The sequence below is a fragment of the Dunckerocampus dactyliophorus genome, chromosome 19 (genome assembly GCF_027744805.1).
Source record: "Dunckerocampus dactyliophorus isolate RoL2022-P2 chromosome 19, RoL_Ddac_1.1, whole genome shotgun sequence".
In the NCBI taxonomy this organism is placed as follows: domain Eukaryota; kingdom Metazoa; phylum Chordata; class Actinopteri; order Syngnathiformes; family Syngnathidae; genus Dunckerocampus; species Dunckerocampus dactyliophorus.
In genome coordinates, this window is record NC_072837.1 from 696,117 (window position 1) to 713,001 (window position 16,885).

The 16,885-nt window shown below is 43.1% G+C and overlaps 1 protein-coding gene across 2 annotated transcripts; it reads right to left on the reverse strand.

Annotated features, from left to right (window-relative positions):
• Nucleotides 1–477: 477 nt before the first annotated feature.
• Nucleotides 478–16,740, reverse strand: myb (v-myb avian myeloblastosis viral oncogene homolog). Of its 2 annotated transcripts, none has more exons than XM_054762641.1 (15): nt 16,599–16,740; nt 8,139–8,256; nt 7,996–8,067; nt 7,811–7,903; nt 5,479–5,699; nt 4,927–5,155; nt 4,789–4,851; nt 4,613–4,717; nt 4,023–4,256; nt 3,432–3,550; nt 3,246–3,360; nt 3,081–3,176; nt 2,917–3,015; nt 1,720–1,803; nt 478–1,645 (listed from the first exon to the last, which is right to left on the reverse strand). In XM_054762641.1, the coding sequence occupies exons 2-15, from the start codon at nt 8,217–8,219 to the stop codon at nt 1,547–1,549; spliced, it is 1,710 nt and encodes a 569-aa protein (XP_054618616.1). In that variant the 5' UTR covers nt 8,220–8,256; nt 16,599–16,740; the 3' UTR covers nt 478–1,546. The 2 variants fall into 2 exon arrangements, with proteins under 2 accessions (XP_054618616.1, XP_054618615.1); XM_054762640.1 differs by lacking the exon at nt 16,599–16,740 and adding an exon at nt 10,241–11,773.
• Nucleotides 16,741–16,885: the final 145 nt, after the last annotated feature.

Below are 16,885 nucleotides of genomic sequence, written 5' to 3' on the forward strand. Positions count from 1 at the left end.
TAGTAACAAAATTAAGTTTATTATGTAATTTGGCTTTCAAAACACACAAGGTTGCAGAGTAAACTGTAAAACCCTGTGGGTCGAGTATTGAGCCTTGTGGAACTCCACCAGTTTTCTACTGGCTTCAAATGTAAAAAGCCTCACTAAAAAGTTAACAAAAAGGAGTTCATTCTTTAGTTTGTCTTTAAAAATACACAAACACAAGGTTGCAGAGTAAACTGTAAAACTGTGTGGGTCAAGTAGAGAGCCTTGTGGAACACCGGCAGTTTTCTACTGGCTTCAAATGTAAAAGGCCTCACTACAACATTAACAAAATGAAGTTAGTTATCTCATTTGAATTTAAAAATACACCAAGACAAGCAGAAGGTTGCAGAGTAAACTGTAAAACTCTGTGGGTCGAGTATTGAGCCTTGTGGGACTCCTCCAGTTTTAACTACAAAGTTAATGATGGAAAAAAGAACAAACACAAGGTTGTAATAAAAACAACACACTTTATTTACTAGGCAGTATAGAAAAGTATAAAAAATGTGAAAACTTGGCTGATAAATGCTTTCATAAACAATCATTTTAGCACACAAGCTAGTATGAAACCAGGTATAAAAAATGTATTTTTCTTTCTTTTTTTTTTTTTAAATAAAAAAACAAAATGACTGCCTAAGTGTTTGAAATGGGCTACTGCAGTCACAGTAAAGAAAATAAAATGCTGATTGAATACACAAAACTATTCAAAGAAATGATCAAAAACAACACGGGCAACATACCATGCACAGTCGTTGCCAGGCTTTTCATACAATATCAGTGTTTAGTACTCTTTGTTTTTTTCCTTTAAAATGGAGAAAATTCAAGTGCATTTTGATGTCTGGATGAAGCTTGTGGTTTCACACAGTTGAGCTCATTTGCTAAACAAACAAACGTGGATATGCTGTATCGATACATCCATTGTTTCCATTTCAAATGTTTGTTCATGGAATGCATGAAGTTGAAAAAGGTGACAACGTGGTAAACGGTTAATACTAGGAAGGTTGTCCCTTTCTGCTGCGTAAAACGTGACTGATATACTATACAGCTTGTTCAGTAGTTTTAAGTGTTTTACGTTGGCACACGCACCAAACACTTGAAATTTTCAGTAGACCCGTTACAGCCTTTTGAAAACAAACGAATAATAATAATAATAATGATAAAAGAAAGCAAACAGGTCAGTTTTCGATGCATGAAGATGCCACTGGATAATGCTAAGAGGGCTTAAATACTTTCTTTATCTTCCAACACTGCTCCATTGGCCAATTGTTAAAAACAAAAACATTTCAAAAAGCAAATAAATTAATCAGCTTGTTCTTTATATTAATATCAGAAATTCAGAATTAACAATACAGCCCGATGCCAAAGATGTAGCTACCCCCTTTTATGATGCAAACACGTAGTAAAAAAAACAACCAAAGCAATTGTCTACATATGAAAATAATATATAGTCTTCGGTTGGCTGACCAGTGGTGGAGCCGCTCCCAACTGTTGTACCACAACAAATATGACCATCATCATGTGACGTCTACACGACCAGCGTCCTCGTCGGGAAGGTGTTGATGTACTTGTGGCTCTGCTCGGCCGCCAGGACGTGCTCCTCCGCTTTGCCCCAGGAGCTGAGCGGCTGTCGGGCCAGACGATAAAGATCAGGATTGGTTTCCATTTCTATTTACATGGCGGCGGCCGTGGGTTACCTACCGGTAGCTGGCTGTCGGTGGCCCTGAGAGGGAGGTGGTAGGTTTTGTGTGCATCTTCGCTCAGTAACGAGCTTGTAATCAAGTCCTGATTGAAGAAAGAGAACGTCTAATGAGTCGTTTGCTTGGGACGTGCTTCAGGAATGTCACATGCTGACATTGGGGAAAAAGGAAGAAGCAGAGCTTCTTTAATGGTACCACTTCTCCATACCTATTACTGACATATCTATTACTGATCATAGCATATCTTATACTGTACATGTAATCTATTACTGATCATTCATGCATAGCATATCTTACACATGTAATCTATTACTGATCATAGCATATCTTATACATGTAATCTATTACTGATCATTCATGCATAGCATATCTTATACATGTAATCTATTACTGATCATAGCATATCTTATACATGTAATCTATTACTGATCATTCATGCATAGCATATCTTATACATGTAATCTATTACTGATCATTCATGCATAGCATATTTTATACATGTAATCTATTACTGATCATAGCATATCTTATACATGTAATCTATTACTGATCATTCATGCATAGCATATCTTATACATGTTGACACTTACAATAGCGCTTGTGTTTACAGTTTGTTCATTAAAGGCTGGTTCACTTCCTGTGTTTTGTAATTCAAGAGAAAGACTAGAGAATGTAGTGATGCATAGGTAACTTATGTAGTGATGAAGGAAATGAAAGATGGAAGAGTTGATGAAAAAACAAAATACTAATATGTAAGGGTGTCACTAAATACTCATTTCACGAGGCGAGGCGATACACAAGCTCGGGTCTGCGAGGACGAGACGAGACCAGATTTTAACATTGCTTTTAAGAGAAGCACAATGAAAAGATATCAAAAATATCTGACAATATATTGCAATCTACTCATTTAATTTGTACAACATGACACTCTTCGCCAAGGTGCTGAAACCAATGCACAGAGTGAACCCTCTTCCTGCCTGTTTGGAGGCGAGAGACGAGGAAAACAGACACGCACGCACATGACAAGTAAAGATGAGTAAAAAAACAAACCTGAGAGTGTGTAGCTTTTGCAGTGTTGCATAAAATGACTAGAGCATACTATGAATCATATGTTTATGTACATGATATGCCAATGTAATGGTGTCATATGATGTATTTTGCCAGCTTAGCGTCTAATTTGTGTCCCAGATCCACTTACTGGTACTTCCTGTGCAGCGCCATTTGGCGAGAAGAGCTGCGTGTGAAGGTCTTGTCCTTCACACTGCATGTATGGACTCCTCTCACATGGAGACTCCACCTTGGGCAACAAGACATGGTCAGATCATGTGATCAAGTCAGTCGCACGTCAGTGTGTTTCGTTACCTCTTGTTTGATCTTCTTCAGAGGCGGCTGCTCAATGGCGCACTCCATCGGCTCCTGCTTGATGGCGTCCACTCGCTGCTGATCCAAAGGAGCATTCTGGAGTAAAACCAAAACAATAAGACACCTCCAAATCAATGACAGATACACGAGGAGAGATGTGCTCACCAGCATCTTGAGCGGCCCATACTTGGCCTCCTGCAGGGCTAGGGCGGACCTGAAAGGCGTGGGCGTGCGAGGTGACGACTCCAGGATGGAACGGCGCATGTTAGGAGTTCTGAACCTACGGAAACCATTTGTCATTTAAAAGTACTGATGCAAACCTGCGCTCTTAAACAGGACTCCGCTGCTCACATGTCATTCTCCTTCTGAGGTCTGACGGCGTTGTCCGTGAGGGGCTTGGCGTCCACGGGCGAGCTCAGTGGAAGGTGTTCGCTGTCCGAGTGTTCTGGACTCATGGACTGGTTGAGAAACTGTGACACACACACGTGAAAAAGGTCAGAAAAGAGGTTGATTTATACAATTAGTTAGACATGGAGACAAGTGGCTCGGTGGTTGGACAAAGAGTGATGGGGAGGAGGGAGAACGTCAATGATTGGCTGTGATGAGCAGACTGGTGATTGATTGGCTTCTGATGGCACGCGGCTGACTACCTGCGAGGGTGAAAAGGGAAGCCTTCTGACAGGCGAGGACTTGAGAGTTGAGCGGAGGAACGAGTTTGTTTTGAGAGCGCTCTTTTCCAAGATACTTCCGGTACCGGCCTCACTCACTGAGGCGAGGCTCTGGGGAAAGGGGGGCGGGAGACGATGGGTCAACGCCCACGGGTGGATAAAAAACTTGAGTGCTGCGCTACATGCTAACACACAGTGCAGACATCATGTCCTGCAGTCAGTCAGGTGTTAGCAGGAAGTAGAGGTGATGTAGCGATGTAACGTAGATGCTTACTGAGTCAAGGACAGACTCCATGAACTCCGGCATTGCACTGGAGAACGTTGCATTGTTGTCATCGTTGCTGTCGCCGTGGGCAGGCGAAGCAGAGGCGCTCTCCTCTGGCAGGCAACTCTGGTCCAAGGGCAGGGCCGGGGCGGCGGCCTGGTGATGAGGTAATGACATGGTCACGCCCTCTAAGGTGTGGGTCAACGGGCTCTGGCTGGCCCAGCTTGGATAAGGCAAGTTGATCTGGCAGGAAAAAAAATCCAACATGTTAGTGAAAGTACAAGCCTGACAATAAGAGAAGGGGCGTCGAAATGGAAGAAAAGCAGAAAGGGAACTGAAGTTGGCAGCAGGGTGACAGTCGTGCTGTGTTGCACAAGGGGTCGTGGACACACACAGTCTCTCACGCACACACACACACACACACACACACACACACACACACATATGCGAGGTCCTGTTTCATCACTTCTGCAGCAACAGGCACCCCCAGATGTTTCCTCCATGGTATTCACACAAAGCTAACCGCTGACTCCCAAGCCCCAGGTCAGGCTACGTGCACATAAATCCTGTTGTCAAGCGCGCACGCACACACGACTCACTGGTAGTGATGGCTGGCCTCTCAGCTCGTTCTCTGTCGACATGAGCAGCAGTTCGATCTCTTTCACCCTCTTCTCCTTGTCAGGGTCCTCCTCACCGTAGTGTCTCTGAAAGATCAGGTGTAAGCAACAGAATTCCCACTATGACTATTTTATGATTGTTTCATCGCCATGTTTACCTGTTTAGCGGCGGTTCTGTGCTGGGGGATGCTCAGGAAGTGCAAGGCCAAAGGGAAGGGCACCTGTGTAGCCAATCACAAGCCAGTTACACAAACACTACGTACCTGGCATCGTACACCAAACTGTATTCAACTCACTCTCTGCGTGTCTGACATGTATGTGTAGCTGAGCGGCGACGCGGCAGGCAGCTGCGTGTGATTGGGTGAGTGGTGCGGGAAAGCCATGAGGTGGGCGCTGGGCTTGGCGTAGCCGTGGCCGACCGAGAGCGGCGAGCCGGCGCCCTTGGCCGCGCTCTGCAGGTAGCCCTCCTGCTCCACCTTGCGCCTCATGGTGGAGTTCCAGTGGTTCTTGATGGCGTTGTCGGTCCTTGAGGGCAAAACAGAACGTTCAGGCATTTTAAGCCACAAGATCTCATGCTGCAAGATCTCGCGATATTAAAACGTGACAAGATTTCTGGATCAGAACAAAAGTGTCTTGTGTTCACACAATAAATGAAAATGAACTGGATAATCAATATATCGCCATGTGCATGTGTGTCTGTTTTCCTCGTCTCTCGCCTCCAAGCAGGCAGGTTATTTATTTTTTCACTGTACTTTTCTTAAAAATCTGGTCTTGTCTTGTTCTCGTACACCCAATCTCGTGTCGTGACACCCCTACCCATGTCTTTTCATTCCAACAAAAACGCTCACCTGCCAGGGAGCAGCTTAGCGATCTCGGCCCAGCGGTTGCCCAGCTTCTCATGCGCCTGGTAGATGATGCGGTCCTCCTCTTCGGTCCATGAGGTCTTCTTCACCTCCGGGTTGAGGTGGTTGTGCCATCGCTCGCGGCACTGCTTGCCGATGCGGCCCTTCAGGTGCTTGGCGATGACCGACCAACGCTTGGCACCGTACTTTTGAACCAGCTCTATCACCTGCAGGGGAGATAACATGACAGTGAAAGGATGGAGGGGATGCTGACAATAACACAAAGGTGTGTACACCTTCCAGAAAAATCCCCCCTCTTCTTTATCTCTGCGTAGGTGACTGGGAACACCTGCCGAGCACCCAGGGAGTTTCCAGTGGAACGTTAGCCATCCTGCTAATCATTACATTGGCGTCTGGGTGGAGATACAAGCACCCCTTGGACACGTTCAATAAACACCTCCCTCGCAGGTTGGTGGTGTTGCGTAACTTTTGGAGGGTAAGGGGCACTGCTGGGCTACAGAAATGTTGCATGGGAGTCTTATATACTACTACAATCATTGTTGGTCCTATTGATAACCAATCAATTAGTCATCCACAATCCTAATGTGAGACATGAACACCCACGTCTTTAAATATTCTGTGCGTTCTAAAGATATAAAAACAGATAAAAAGAGACGGCTAATAAATGCATGTAAATCCAAAAAGCTCCAATAAGGTTTTATGGTTTTCTATCCATGCTGTGAGCATGTAGTAACAGGTACATTCATCATAACATGGAATACTTGCACTATTTTGATAATTTTAAGCATTAGCGGTACTTCCTTATTGGGCGCTTTGATTTCACGTAGCAACATAGAAAGGAACGCTACACAAAAACACAGCAGCAGTGGCGGCAACTCCAATATGTAGTAGCGTTACCTTTGGCTAGTGACCTGAGGCATTGGCAGCGAGTGAGTGGTGAAGCTAGTCGATAGCTAGCTGGTGTGGTGTGGCGAGGTGTCACTACGCCAGTAACGTAGTTCTTGGGCCTAACAATAATAACAACAATAATAATAACAATGTCACTGTAGCTTGGCTACAGTGACATTATGGAAATGGTGCCTTATTGGGGGTTTATTCAGAAGGCTTTATAGGCGGACAAGGTGCGTCCCATTATGTGCATTCTTTTAGCTGTTTTTATATCTTTAAATTGCACAGAAAAGAGAAAGGCATGTGTGTTAATGTCTCACATGAAGATTGTGGATGATGGGCAAAATGTTTTAAAAAAGTGCACATTTCCTTTAAGAGGTCAGACAACACAAAACAAGTTTAAAGAAACTCATTTTCTAAACATTTTTAATAAACTACAATGGGTTGTGCGTTTTGTAAATCCATGGAATATCATCGCTTGTTCGTGCACTAACTCTCCACTAACTCTCTGGAGTCTATTTTGTGCAATTTCCTACTCTCCTTTCTCATCGTAGAAGCTAAAAGTCACAGCTTAGCGTGTTTAAAAGTATGTTTTTTCTTAATTTTCTTCAAACCACTGCTACACTACTGGTTAAAAGTTTTAGAACAGCCCAATTTTTCCAGTTATTGACTGAAATTCAAGTGGTAGAAGTCCAATGAATAGCTTGAAATGGTACAAAGGTAAGTGGTGACATGGCAGAGGTAAAAAAAAAAAAAGGTAAGGGTAGCGAAAAGTGAAAAAGAATGTGTATTTCAGAATGATACTGTTTCAGGAACCACAAAATGCATCAACAATTGGAGGTTGATCAAGCCTTGGCAGTTGGTGCAAGTCATCCCTACAGGAGTACTTACTACCTCCTCTGTCTGCATAAAAACACTGTGGTACTACACCCTCGTCAACATCAGTTAACAGCAGAAAGTCATTTGTTGCTCCAAAAATAGCAAGAAAAAACAGAATGAACAATGGAAGAGAGACACACCATCAAACACTTCAAAATGGAGCGTTTTCCTCCAGAGAAATTGGAGCTTTGTAAAGCTTTTGACAGAAGGCGGTAGTGTATATTGTACTCTCCTCCGTCCAACATCGGCAGATGCCGTCCTAAAGCTTCTTTTAAATGGTCCTGCTTACCAGGAAATAATTTGATTTTGTTGATTTTCATTGGTGTGCGTTTCTTTCTAAGTGTGCCACTTCCTTTTTACACTTTGATGTGTCAAACTGGATTTTTTCAAAATGATGGTTCATTATAATCCGGTTTACCCAAAATCTGCAAGAGTATGCAAGACCAGGAGTCAAACCAAGTTCAGTCCAGATTGCGCATGTGAAAACCCTATGAATGGGCTGCACTGTAGCTGTGTTCATTTCCTCTGATGTGTTTTTTTCCCTCCTTACCCGCTGGTCTTCTTCTTTGGTCCAGGGTCCTTTGATTAGCTCTGGGTTGAGAACCTTTTGCCATCTGTGCTGGCACTGCACATCTGTACGGTTCTGGTGGTCACATCACAAAGAGAAGAGGATTTGAATTGATACAAACCAACCACGTGAAGCTTCAATATGTCTACGGTGTAGCGCGTCCTCACGGATAGTAAACTTGCGATGACTTTCCAGTCTTCTGATCCGTGAAGCTCAACCAGCTTCTTCAACTTCTCATCCTGGACAATGAAAGGATGGAATGAGTGAAAAGGTCAATGTTTGCGTTTTGTTCAGGTAGTGGCAAACATACCTCCTCCCGTGTCCAGCGCGTTTTCCCAAGGTGGCGTTTACCGGGCTTTGCCATCGAGCCGTCGTAATCGTGATCGTACATCTCAGTCTCCTCCTCATCCTCCTCGCTGCTGTAAACACTGAAAGAAACAGCTGACCTATTAAAACTTTTAAATAATAATAGCCACTGCTTTTCTATTCTTCAGCATAGACAGAACAGTACTGACACACACACGGACACAGAACCAGTCATTCTTGAAGGTTTGGGTGCAGGCGTTCAGCCAAGACACCCACAAGACGTGGAGGGAAGGGGGGGAGGGGGGGGGGACTTTATGGATGAACAGGTTCTTATGTTTTTGGTTTCTACAGATACTGGGATCGGCACATGTCATCATCATTTCACGAGCCCGGCATGTTCAGACCTGCAGCCGGATTGTACATCACACACACACACCTACACACACACACACACACACACACACACACACTCTGCAGCCAATCAGAATGTGGAGCAAGGTAAGGTGCTGCAGTGCAACAGGTGAACAGGAACTTCACTGGTAAGATGGTTGTCTATTTAATCAGGACGCACTTCCTGATTGACAGCTATGCATTTCCAGCAGCCAAGCAATGGAGTGATATGTTTTTTGGACTTGCTGCTCACAAACAACACACAAATACACCCTTTTCCATCCCGCAAGAGCTTTTCTTTGCCAGGGATTTTTAAAAACCTTACTTGGGTACTTTACCCCAAACTTTCCCTGGAAAAGTACAGAGTACTGAGATGATGGCTCCTTTCCAAAATCCAATTGACATTTTGGTGGCACACACTAACTTTAATATTTCATTATTACAAGCTTTATTTTGGAAAATGGACCCAAAAGAACAAGCTATGAGAGATTTTTTTTGTAAATCTCAGGACACCTTGTTTGTTGTGTGTTTGTTTGCACGCTAGTAAAAAAGTCTGTCCTGATAGAATCTGTTCATTTAGTCTAAATTAAACTTTTATGTGTGGTAGTAATGCAAAGCACGAAGATTACCAAGAATTATCTTCAAGTTCCAGGACACACTGAAGGAAAAGGGGCTATTGACACTATATGGGGGGAAATGAGGGTTTTATTCTGCGACTGTGTGCCAAAGCAAGGCTTTTGTGATGCAAGAAGGTGTTCTAGACTTTAGTGAGCTCGTCAAATGAGACAAGTGTGAAAGTGACTGGCTTTCATCTACCGCAATGAAATGTTGCACATGCATGGGTTGATGCACTCAATTAAAATGGTCACATTGCATTGCATTATTATACATATGAATAAAAATGAATAAAAACGCTACCCTATTAGTGCACATGGCCGCCCACCAGCACAGTTTGTAGAGCGCACACGCACGCACGCACGCACACGCACACACACACACACACACACACACACACACACACACACACACACTGCAGCCAATCAGAATGTACAGCAGGCAGGTAAGTGCTGCTGCAGTGTAACAGGTGAAGAGGAACTGCTAAGATGATTATGGTGATTTTTGTCTAGTTTATCAAGAGGCACAACTTCCTGGTTGATAGTTTTGCAGCTTTGGAATGACGTGTAGTAAGTTAAGTAGTTGGCTTTGCTGCTCACTAACACATTTGTCTTAGAAAAAGATGACAATGCTGGAAGTGGAAAGGTTGCAGACCTTTGCACTTTTACTTCAGTGATCTACTGTAAGTACTGTACTTACAGTACTGATGTACTGTAAGTAAGTGTGAAAGTGAAAACGCGGCTGGCTTTCATGAAGTGAACCACTGCAATAAACAGCACATGCACGGGTAATAAAGCTGATAGAAGTAATGCCACCCTTGGTGCACACGCATACGGGCAACCACGCGCACATTCATAGAGTTTTGCCGCATGCTAATAATGACAGCAGCAGCAGCAGCGCAAGGACCACCAGATGACCACCACCTGTCATGGGCGAGCGCGACCCGAGCACCCCACGACTCCCCCCCAAATAGAGAGTAGGAAACCAAACAGAACAACAGGGAGAACATGTTTGAGGAACGTTACTAAGAAAGGCTTGAAACAACAAGGCCGATACGCTATCTCAAAACGACATGTGTATTTTAGTGCTTGTGAGGCTAACCTGTTCCTCGGCCGCCGAGTCATGTCAGTCACTTCCTCCGGTGTGCTGCCTCACAAAAGCTGCTTCTATCCGCTCCTGCTTTCACTATCCGCGCCGGGTTTGTTCTACCGGCAAGCAGTCAGGTTGACATTAATTTAAACTCCAGTAAGCCTCTACTACGAGCTCCTCCTCCCACCGCCACACGCCGGCCCCCATGGCAGAGCCCCGCTAAAATTGGCGCTCTACATAGTACGCATGCGCTGTACGTTCACTTCCCGTCTTAAGACACTGTAGCAACGTTACACTTTACAGTCTTTACACTCACTCGACTTGGTTAATAATGCAGACTCTATTTAACATTTGCTACATACCGATGATTACCCCATCACCACTATTCACATGAACCACTCAAGCCCCGATCACTCGGTCGCATGATGCTCTAATTTACGAGTACTCGTGAAAGCACCCGTTCGCTCACACTCAGCAACCGCGCGTTTATGGCAGGTAGTCCGCGCTCAACTTTTTGTGTCTTTTTTTTCATCAAATTTCAAGAGTTACTTCTCTTTCTTGTGAAAAGGGAGAAGGAAGTTAGTAGTACAGGGACGAGGTAAACAATTGCGGAATGACCTTTTGGCATGCGAGGAAAGTGAAGTGCAGGCACTGCTGCGGAGTAGATAACGTTAAAGATAATAAACGAGCCGTATGAGTTTATAACCCCGCAAGAACAAAGAACATAGTAGTTTACCTGTAACCCTTGTGAGGTATGGGAATAAAATACAATGCCCCTGGGCTTAAATGTTCTATTCATGCCTTTAGACTAGTCATAACAACGTGAACATGCACTACTGCAGAGTAGACAACATTTATGAAAGAGCCACATTAGTTCATGAAAACAAACAACATAGTAGTTTGCCATATATTCATATTTGGGAAAACATGCACTGGGTCTTTGCATAACAGCAAACTTACATTGTCTATTCATTGCTTCAGACTAGTAATCATAATGTCAATGTGTAGAACAGTAGATTCTGTAATAATAAGTGATAAGAGGGTGACTAGTTGACAGAAAGAGTTTGATAATGAGTGAGTACAGACAATGTACTCACCAGAAATTAAGAGGTAGTGGTCAGTGTAAGAGCAATTGGACTTAGCATTGTCATTAAACACTGCATCAAACTAGTAACAGTCATTTCTACCCTAACATTAAGGATAGCGAGGGCAAAGGAGATTGTAGTTGATAACTCCTACGTACGGTATGTGAAAGAAAATTGCGTACTTTCTGCACTGAGGATTGATCTGCATGGACGTATTATGATTCTGTTTTGGTCCCCCCATCCTTGCACCCGACACATGACATGGGCTGTTTTCACTCAGCCATTCGTGAAGAAGAAGAGGCTGGTGTAGGAGGAGGAGGGGTAAATGCTTTATTTGTATAAATGTGTCTTCACATTGTATTAGTTCCTCCATACGCGAGCGTATTGTCCTGGTCACTTGTAATTACCATCACCCATGATGAGCCCTTTGTCCCAGGGCAGTCATCAAAATAGTGGCCTACACTCTCACACACACGCACACACACAAGGCAGTGGACTAATGCAACAAGTGGACTGAACAAAATGAGAGCTATTTGAGCAACTTAAAGCATGCGCTTGTAGTGTTAAATATAGTATATGATCATAACGTGTCACATTGTTGCCAGCTTGTTTGCCTTGCCTGTAGGCTTCAAATCCCACACCTGTGTACACATGCATTGTTCCACTCTTTTTTTGTCTAGAGGGAGAGGTTCTTGCAATGTACTTAATGATGTTATAGCCAGCGTCCATGCAGTAACATATACTTGCTGGTAATTGAGGCCACCTAACGTGCAGTGAAATTTGCACCTTTGCAAATGAAAACCAAAAAAAATATCCAACCCACGTCTGCACAAGCTCTAAATGTGCCCCTTTTTCCCTCAAGGGTATTATTAAAAAAAACCTCCATCTTGTTATCTGAAACCAAATTGAGGGGAGCACAGCCAGGCTATGCAAATACACAAGTGGTTGAAGCAGGGCAGCCTGGGGTCCATTGAATCTTAGCCCGGGACATTTGCATGGGCGCGATTGGGCAGGTTAGGAGCAGCCATTTAGATGGCTCCACCCCTCTCCCCTTTGCAAAGCTTTGTGTGCACAAGTTGGCTCATTTGAATGTTGTTTTAATGCAATGATGGCCTCTGGCCTTGAGATAGCATGCAAGCCAAACTACCAAAGGCAGCGCTGGGAAGAGCAAACGAGGTGGCCTTTCTCTGATGTCATTCATGTCATGAAACGATGGTCGGTGTGCAGCAGTGGTTCTCACTTCTTTCATGTCACGGCCCCCCTAGGGGACGGAAATGCTCACACCTAGCATAAAAGTGTTTATATAAGTGTCTAGCTATGAAAATGGCTAAAATGCTCCTATGCTGTGGTCATGAGCTTTGGGTAGTGACCGAAAGGACAAGATGGCGGGTACAAGCGTCCAAAATGAGTTTTCTCCATAGGATGGCTGTGGTCTCCCTTAGAGATAAGGTGAGAAGCACTGTCATCCGGGAGAAACTCGGATTAGAAACGCTGCTCCTCCGCATTGACAGAAGCCAGATGAGGTGGCTCAGGAATCTGGTCAGGATGCCCCTGGGGAGGTGTCCAGGGCACGTCCGACTGGTAGGAGGCCTCGCGGAAGACCCAGGACACATTGGAGAGACTATGTCTCTCAACTGGCCTGGGATCTGCCAGGAGAATCTGGCCGGGGAGAGGGAAGTCTGTTATAGACTTAACACAGTAACATTCCAAACTTTTTCCAGCTACAAACATTGCTCACTTCGCAGCTTCAACAGCTTCAACAGCTTCAACAGCTTCAACAGCTTCTTTCCTTTTTTTTTTTGGTGCAAAACTTGCAACTATACTGCTTATATTATACAGAGTGAGTTTCATTTGCAAGTATGCATTTACATTCAGTTGGTCCTTGGGGGTATTATTTTGTAAATTTGCTCCCTTGCCAAACAGTACAGAACTTTTAAATATGAAACAATATTAAACAAAGTCTATAAAGTCATTTGTACGTCCATTTCAGAACACGTCTTTATTATAGCCTCAATCTGACGTGCACGTGGCTTTATTCCTAATAATACAAAACAAGTTATTTTATATGTTATATGTGCATTTCCAATTCTGGACAGTAATAAATGACATAGTGATGCTACAGTGCTGTGTGCTAGAGGGTACCTCAGTGTGAAAACCACTGCTTTAGAGAAGTCAGTGCACAGCTTGTACAGCAGTACAGATTTACTAGCCACTGAAAATGAGTCAACACACAAAAGTGAGAAGCAAGGTAATGGTCAAGCATGGTAGCGTCATGGTTTGGAGCTCCACGAGTGCTGCTGGCCCCTGGGGAGCTGCCGTTCATTGAGGGGAAATGTCATTTCCAACGTGTTGTCATTTTCAGTGGATAGTAAATCCATACCGCGATGAATACGAAGAATAATCAAATAATAAGCTGACATATTACATTTCTTTCATTTGGACTGCCTGACAAAAGCTTTTGCATTCCACTCCGGAGGTGATTTTGTGCAAAAAATATGTAAAACATTACCTCATAGCCTCTGCCAAGCACTAGGATTATGTGATCATCCCCTTACAACATAATAATCTGTACAGAGATTACAGTGCTGTAATTGACTATGTGCAGCTGTTAGCTTTCACTTCATTCCATCGACTGAATGCCTTCATGTTTCGCTGCATTATTGCCAGATGTACAGTAGTTATCATACAGTATGTATGTATATCACTCAACAATAATACACCCAATGGTGGGATTGTTAAGGAAAAGTGCACTTTTTGGGGAATTTTGCCCATCATCCACAATACTTACAGTATGTGAGGCATGAGCACACGTCTTTCTCTTTTATGGGCGTTCTAAAGACATAAAAACAGCTAAAAAGAGGCAGCTAAGAATGCACGTCATGGAAATCTTCTGAAAAAAACTCCAAAAAGCACGAACAAGGCTCCATTGTCATAATTTGAGCTGCATATGAACCACATTGTTATTATTATTGTTATTAACATTGTTACGACTAACAACTACGTTACTGGCGTAGTGACACCTCGCCACACCACACCGGCTAGCTACTAGCTTCACCACACACTTGCTCACAATGCCTCAGGCCACTAGCGAAAGGTAACGCTACATATCGGAGCTGCCGCCACTGCTGCTGTGTTTTTGTGTCGCGTTCCATTCTATGTTGCTATGTGAAATCAATGCGCCCAGGAAGGAAGTTCTGCTAATGCTTAAAATGACCAAAATATGGCAAAATACTGTACGTATGACATGTTATAATGAATGTACCTGTTACTACATGCTCACAGCGTGGATAGAAAACCCGAAAACCTTGTTGGAGGTGTTTTAATAGCGGGTTTTCTACGCGGAATAGGTCTGTCCCATTACGTGCATGAATTAGCTGCCTCTTTCTAGCTGTTTTTATGTCTTTACAAAGCACAGAAAAGAGAAAGACGTGTGTTTATGTCTCACATAAGGATTGTAGATGATGGGCAAAATTCCCAAAAAAGTGCAGGTTTCCTTTATCCTAACAAATGTGATGATCCACCCATTCACGGAGCAATCTGTCCATCCATCTGTTTCATCCATCTAATCAGCCCAGCAGATACTTTTTGGTACAAAAGGCTTTCTGCGGGGGGGGAATCAATTGTTTTTGCAGAGAGGTGACTCGCACAAATTCATTTGATTATGGTTGGATAAAGGAAGTTGACAGACTTTGGTGGAATGGAAACAGCGCTACTCTTTTTAAATCTTTTGCGGCTGCGAGATAAAATCACATCACTTACTTTTCACAATATTTTCCATCTCCATTGCGTGGCTTTTTGCTATTTTGGGGCTTTGAGATGTCCTAGAAACATTTAAAGGTGCAACAAAACTTGGGGTCGTTTTTTTTTCTCAGGTTGAAGACTGCTAAGCAAGATTGATTGATATTTGTTGATAACCCTGCACTGCATGAATGAACTTAATGAACTGTCGTATGATAGCATCCATAGCAGGTGTCATTCTTGCTGTAATTGCACCAAACCTCATGCAATAGTTCACATACACATACACCTGCGCTTTCATCGGATTATTGTCTAGACGTTTCCATCCTCTTCCTTTTCACCATCACAGGCTCCTACTAAAACTGCAGACAAGGCCGCCAGCATGCACCTGCACAGCCGTGTCATGTTAGTTCTGACTCTGCGTGTTTACAGTTGCACCTCGATCAGGGCTGTCCCAACTTTTTCCAACCAGGGCCTCTTATGGATAAGTCAAAGGATGCAGGGGCCATTTTGATGTTTTTTTAAATCTTGTAATAAGGCTAAAAAAAGCTGTTTTATTTGTATTTAAAGTTAGCTTTGTGTTATAGGTGACAAAGCATTATTGTTAGTATCAACATTTCAGTTTTTCCTCGTTACATTACTTTTTTGGCTCTTTTTTTTTTCTACAATGTGCCACCGGCATTAAAAAACAAGCTATTGTATTTGTATTTGTACTTTATTTATCCCACAGGGGGAAATTCACTTGTTACAGCAGCAAGCAAGATACGCATTTAAAGAATACAGTGTAAAGAATACATAGTGACTATAACATGGTTCAGGTCTGCCGCGGGTCTCAAATGGCCCCTGGGCCCCACTTTGGACACCCCTGCCAAGTGAATGCACCAATATGAGGGCAGATAGTGCGTCTCTCCGAATTAGTTTTTTGTTCTCGCAGGATGCAAGGTGGATTTAATTGGTTTCCAAATACCAAACGCTCTGCTCGCCACTGATGTTCACATTCACGCTCCTGAGGCTCAGCAATACATTTTTCTCCCCTGAAAGGGACAGAGCCTTATTTATTTGAGATGAAACACACTTTGCAAGAATCAAAGCTGTGGCGCTGTGGAGGGGAACTGCTGAGCTGTCTAGTGATGTGTGAGTTGTTGGAGTTTATCCAATGAAAAAGAAGACCTGGAAAGCCAAATCAGCAGCTTTTTCTATAATAAAGTAATCAATCACAAGTCATCCATTTTCTTTACTGCTTGTATTTTAAACATTTATTCAAATAAACTTCTCCACTTCCAAATGAAGCTTCTTCACAAATCAAAACTAACTGAAAATAACCAACACCAAACTGAAACATGATAGTAAATGCAGATGAAACAGTGCAAAAATATGCATTGCTGTAATAGTTGTGTAGGAAATATTTTGCTAAACAAACATCTCTAAAAACTAAATGCAAATAACAAACCAAACAATTGTGCAGCAAGATTTAACAGTGCAAAAAAAGCAAGCATGTCTTCAAATATTCTTAATCCAGACATAAGAAATGCATATACAGTACTCACCGGCCACATCATTAGGCACACGGCTGCAACACCGACATCTTCCTTTACAAACACAATCATGATGAATTCTGCCAGGGTCAGTGCCAGGTGCAGACTGTCCTGTGTTTTTGTCCTTTGTGTCGTCAGCTAACCTCTTTGATTCTTTGATCCACTCACTCATTTTTCCTCTTTGTAACTGATTTTGATGACACGTCATGCAAACATTACCTCATCGTCTCAATACATGAAATACATTTTTCCACAAAATAAAAACAACACAATGCATTTTATATGCGACATCATGACTA

Excerpts from the sequence above, each read along its gene's own strand:
- myb (XM_054762640.1), bottom strand. The coding sequence starts at position 10,263 with ATGACTCGGCGGCCGAGGAACAG. Across the intron at positions 3,551-4,022 it reads TGGAGTCTGTCCTTGACTCA|TTTCTCAACCAGTCCATGAG; the intron begins GTAAGCATCTAC and ends TGTGTGTCACAG. Across the intron at positions 3,016-3,080 it reads TGAAGAAGATCAAACAAGAG|GTGGAGTCTCCATGTGAGAG; the intron begins GTAACGAAACAC and ends TTGTTGCCCAAG.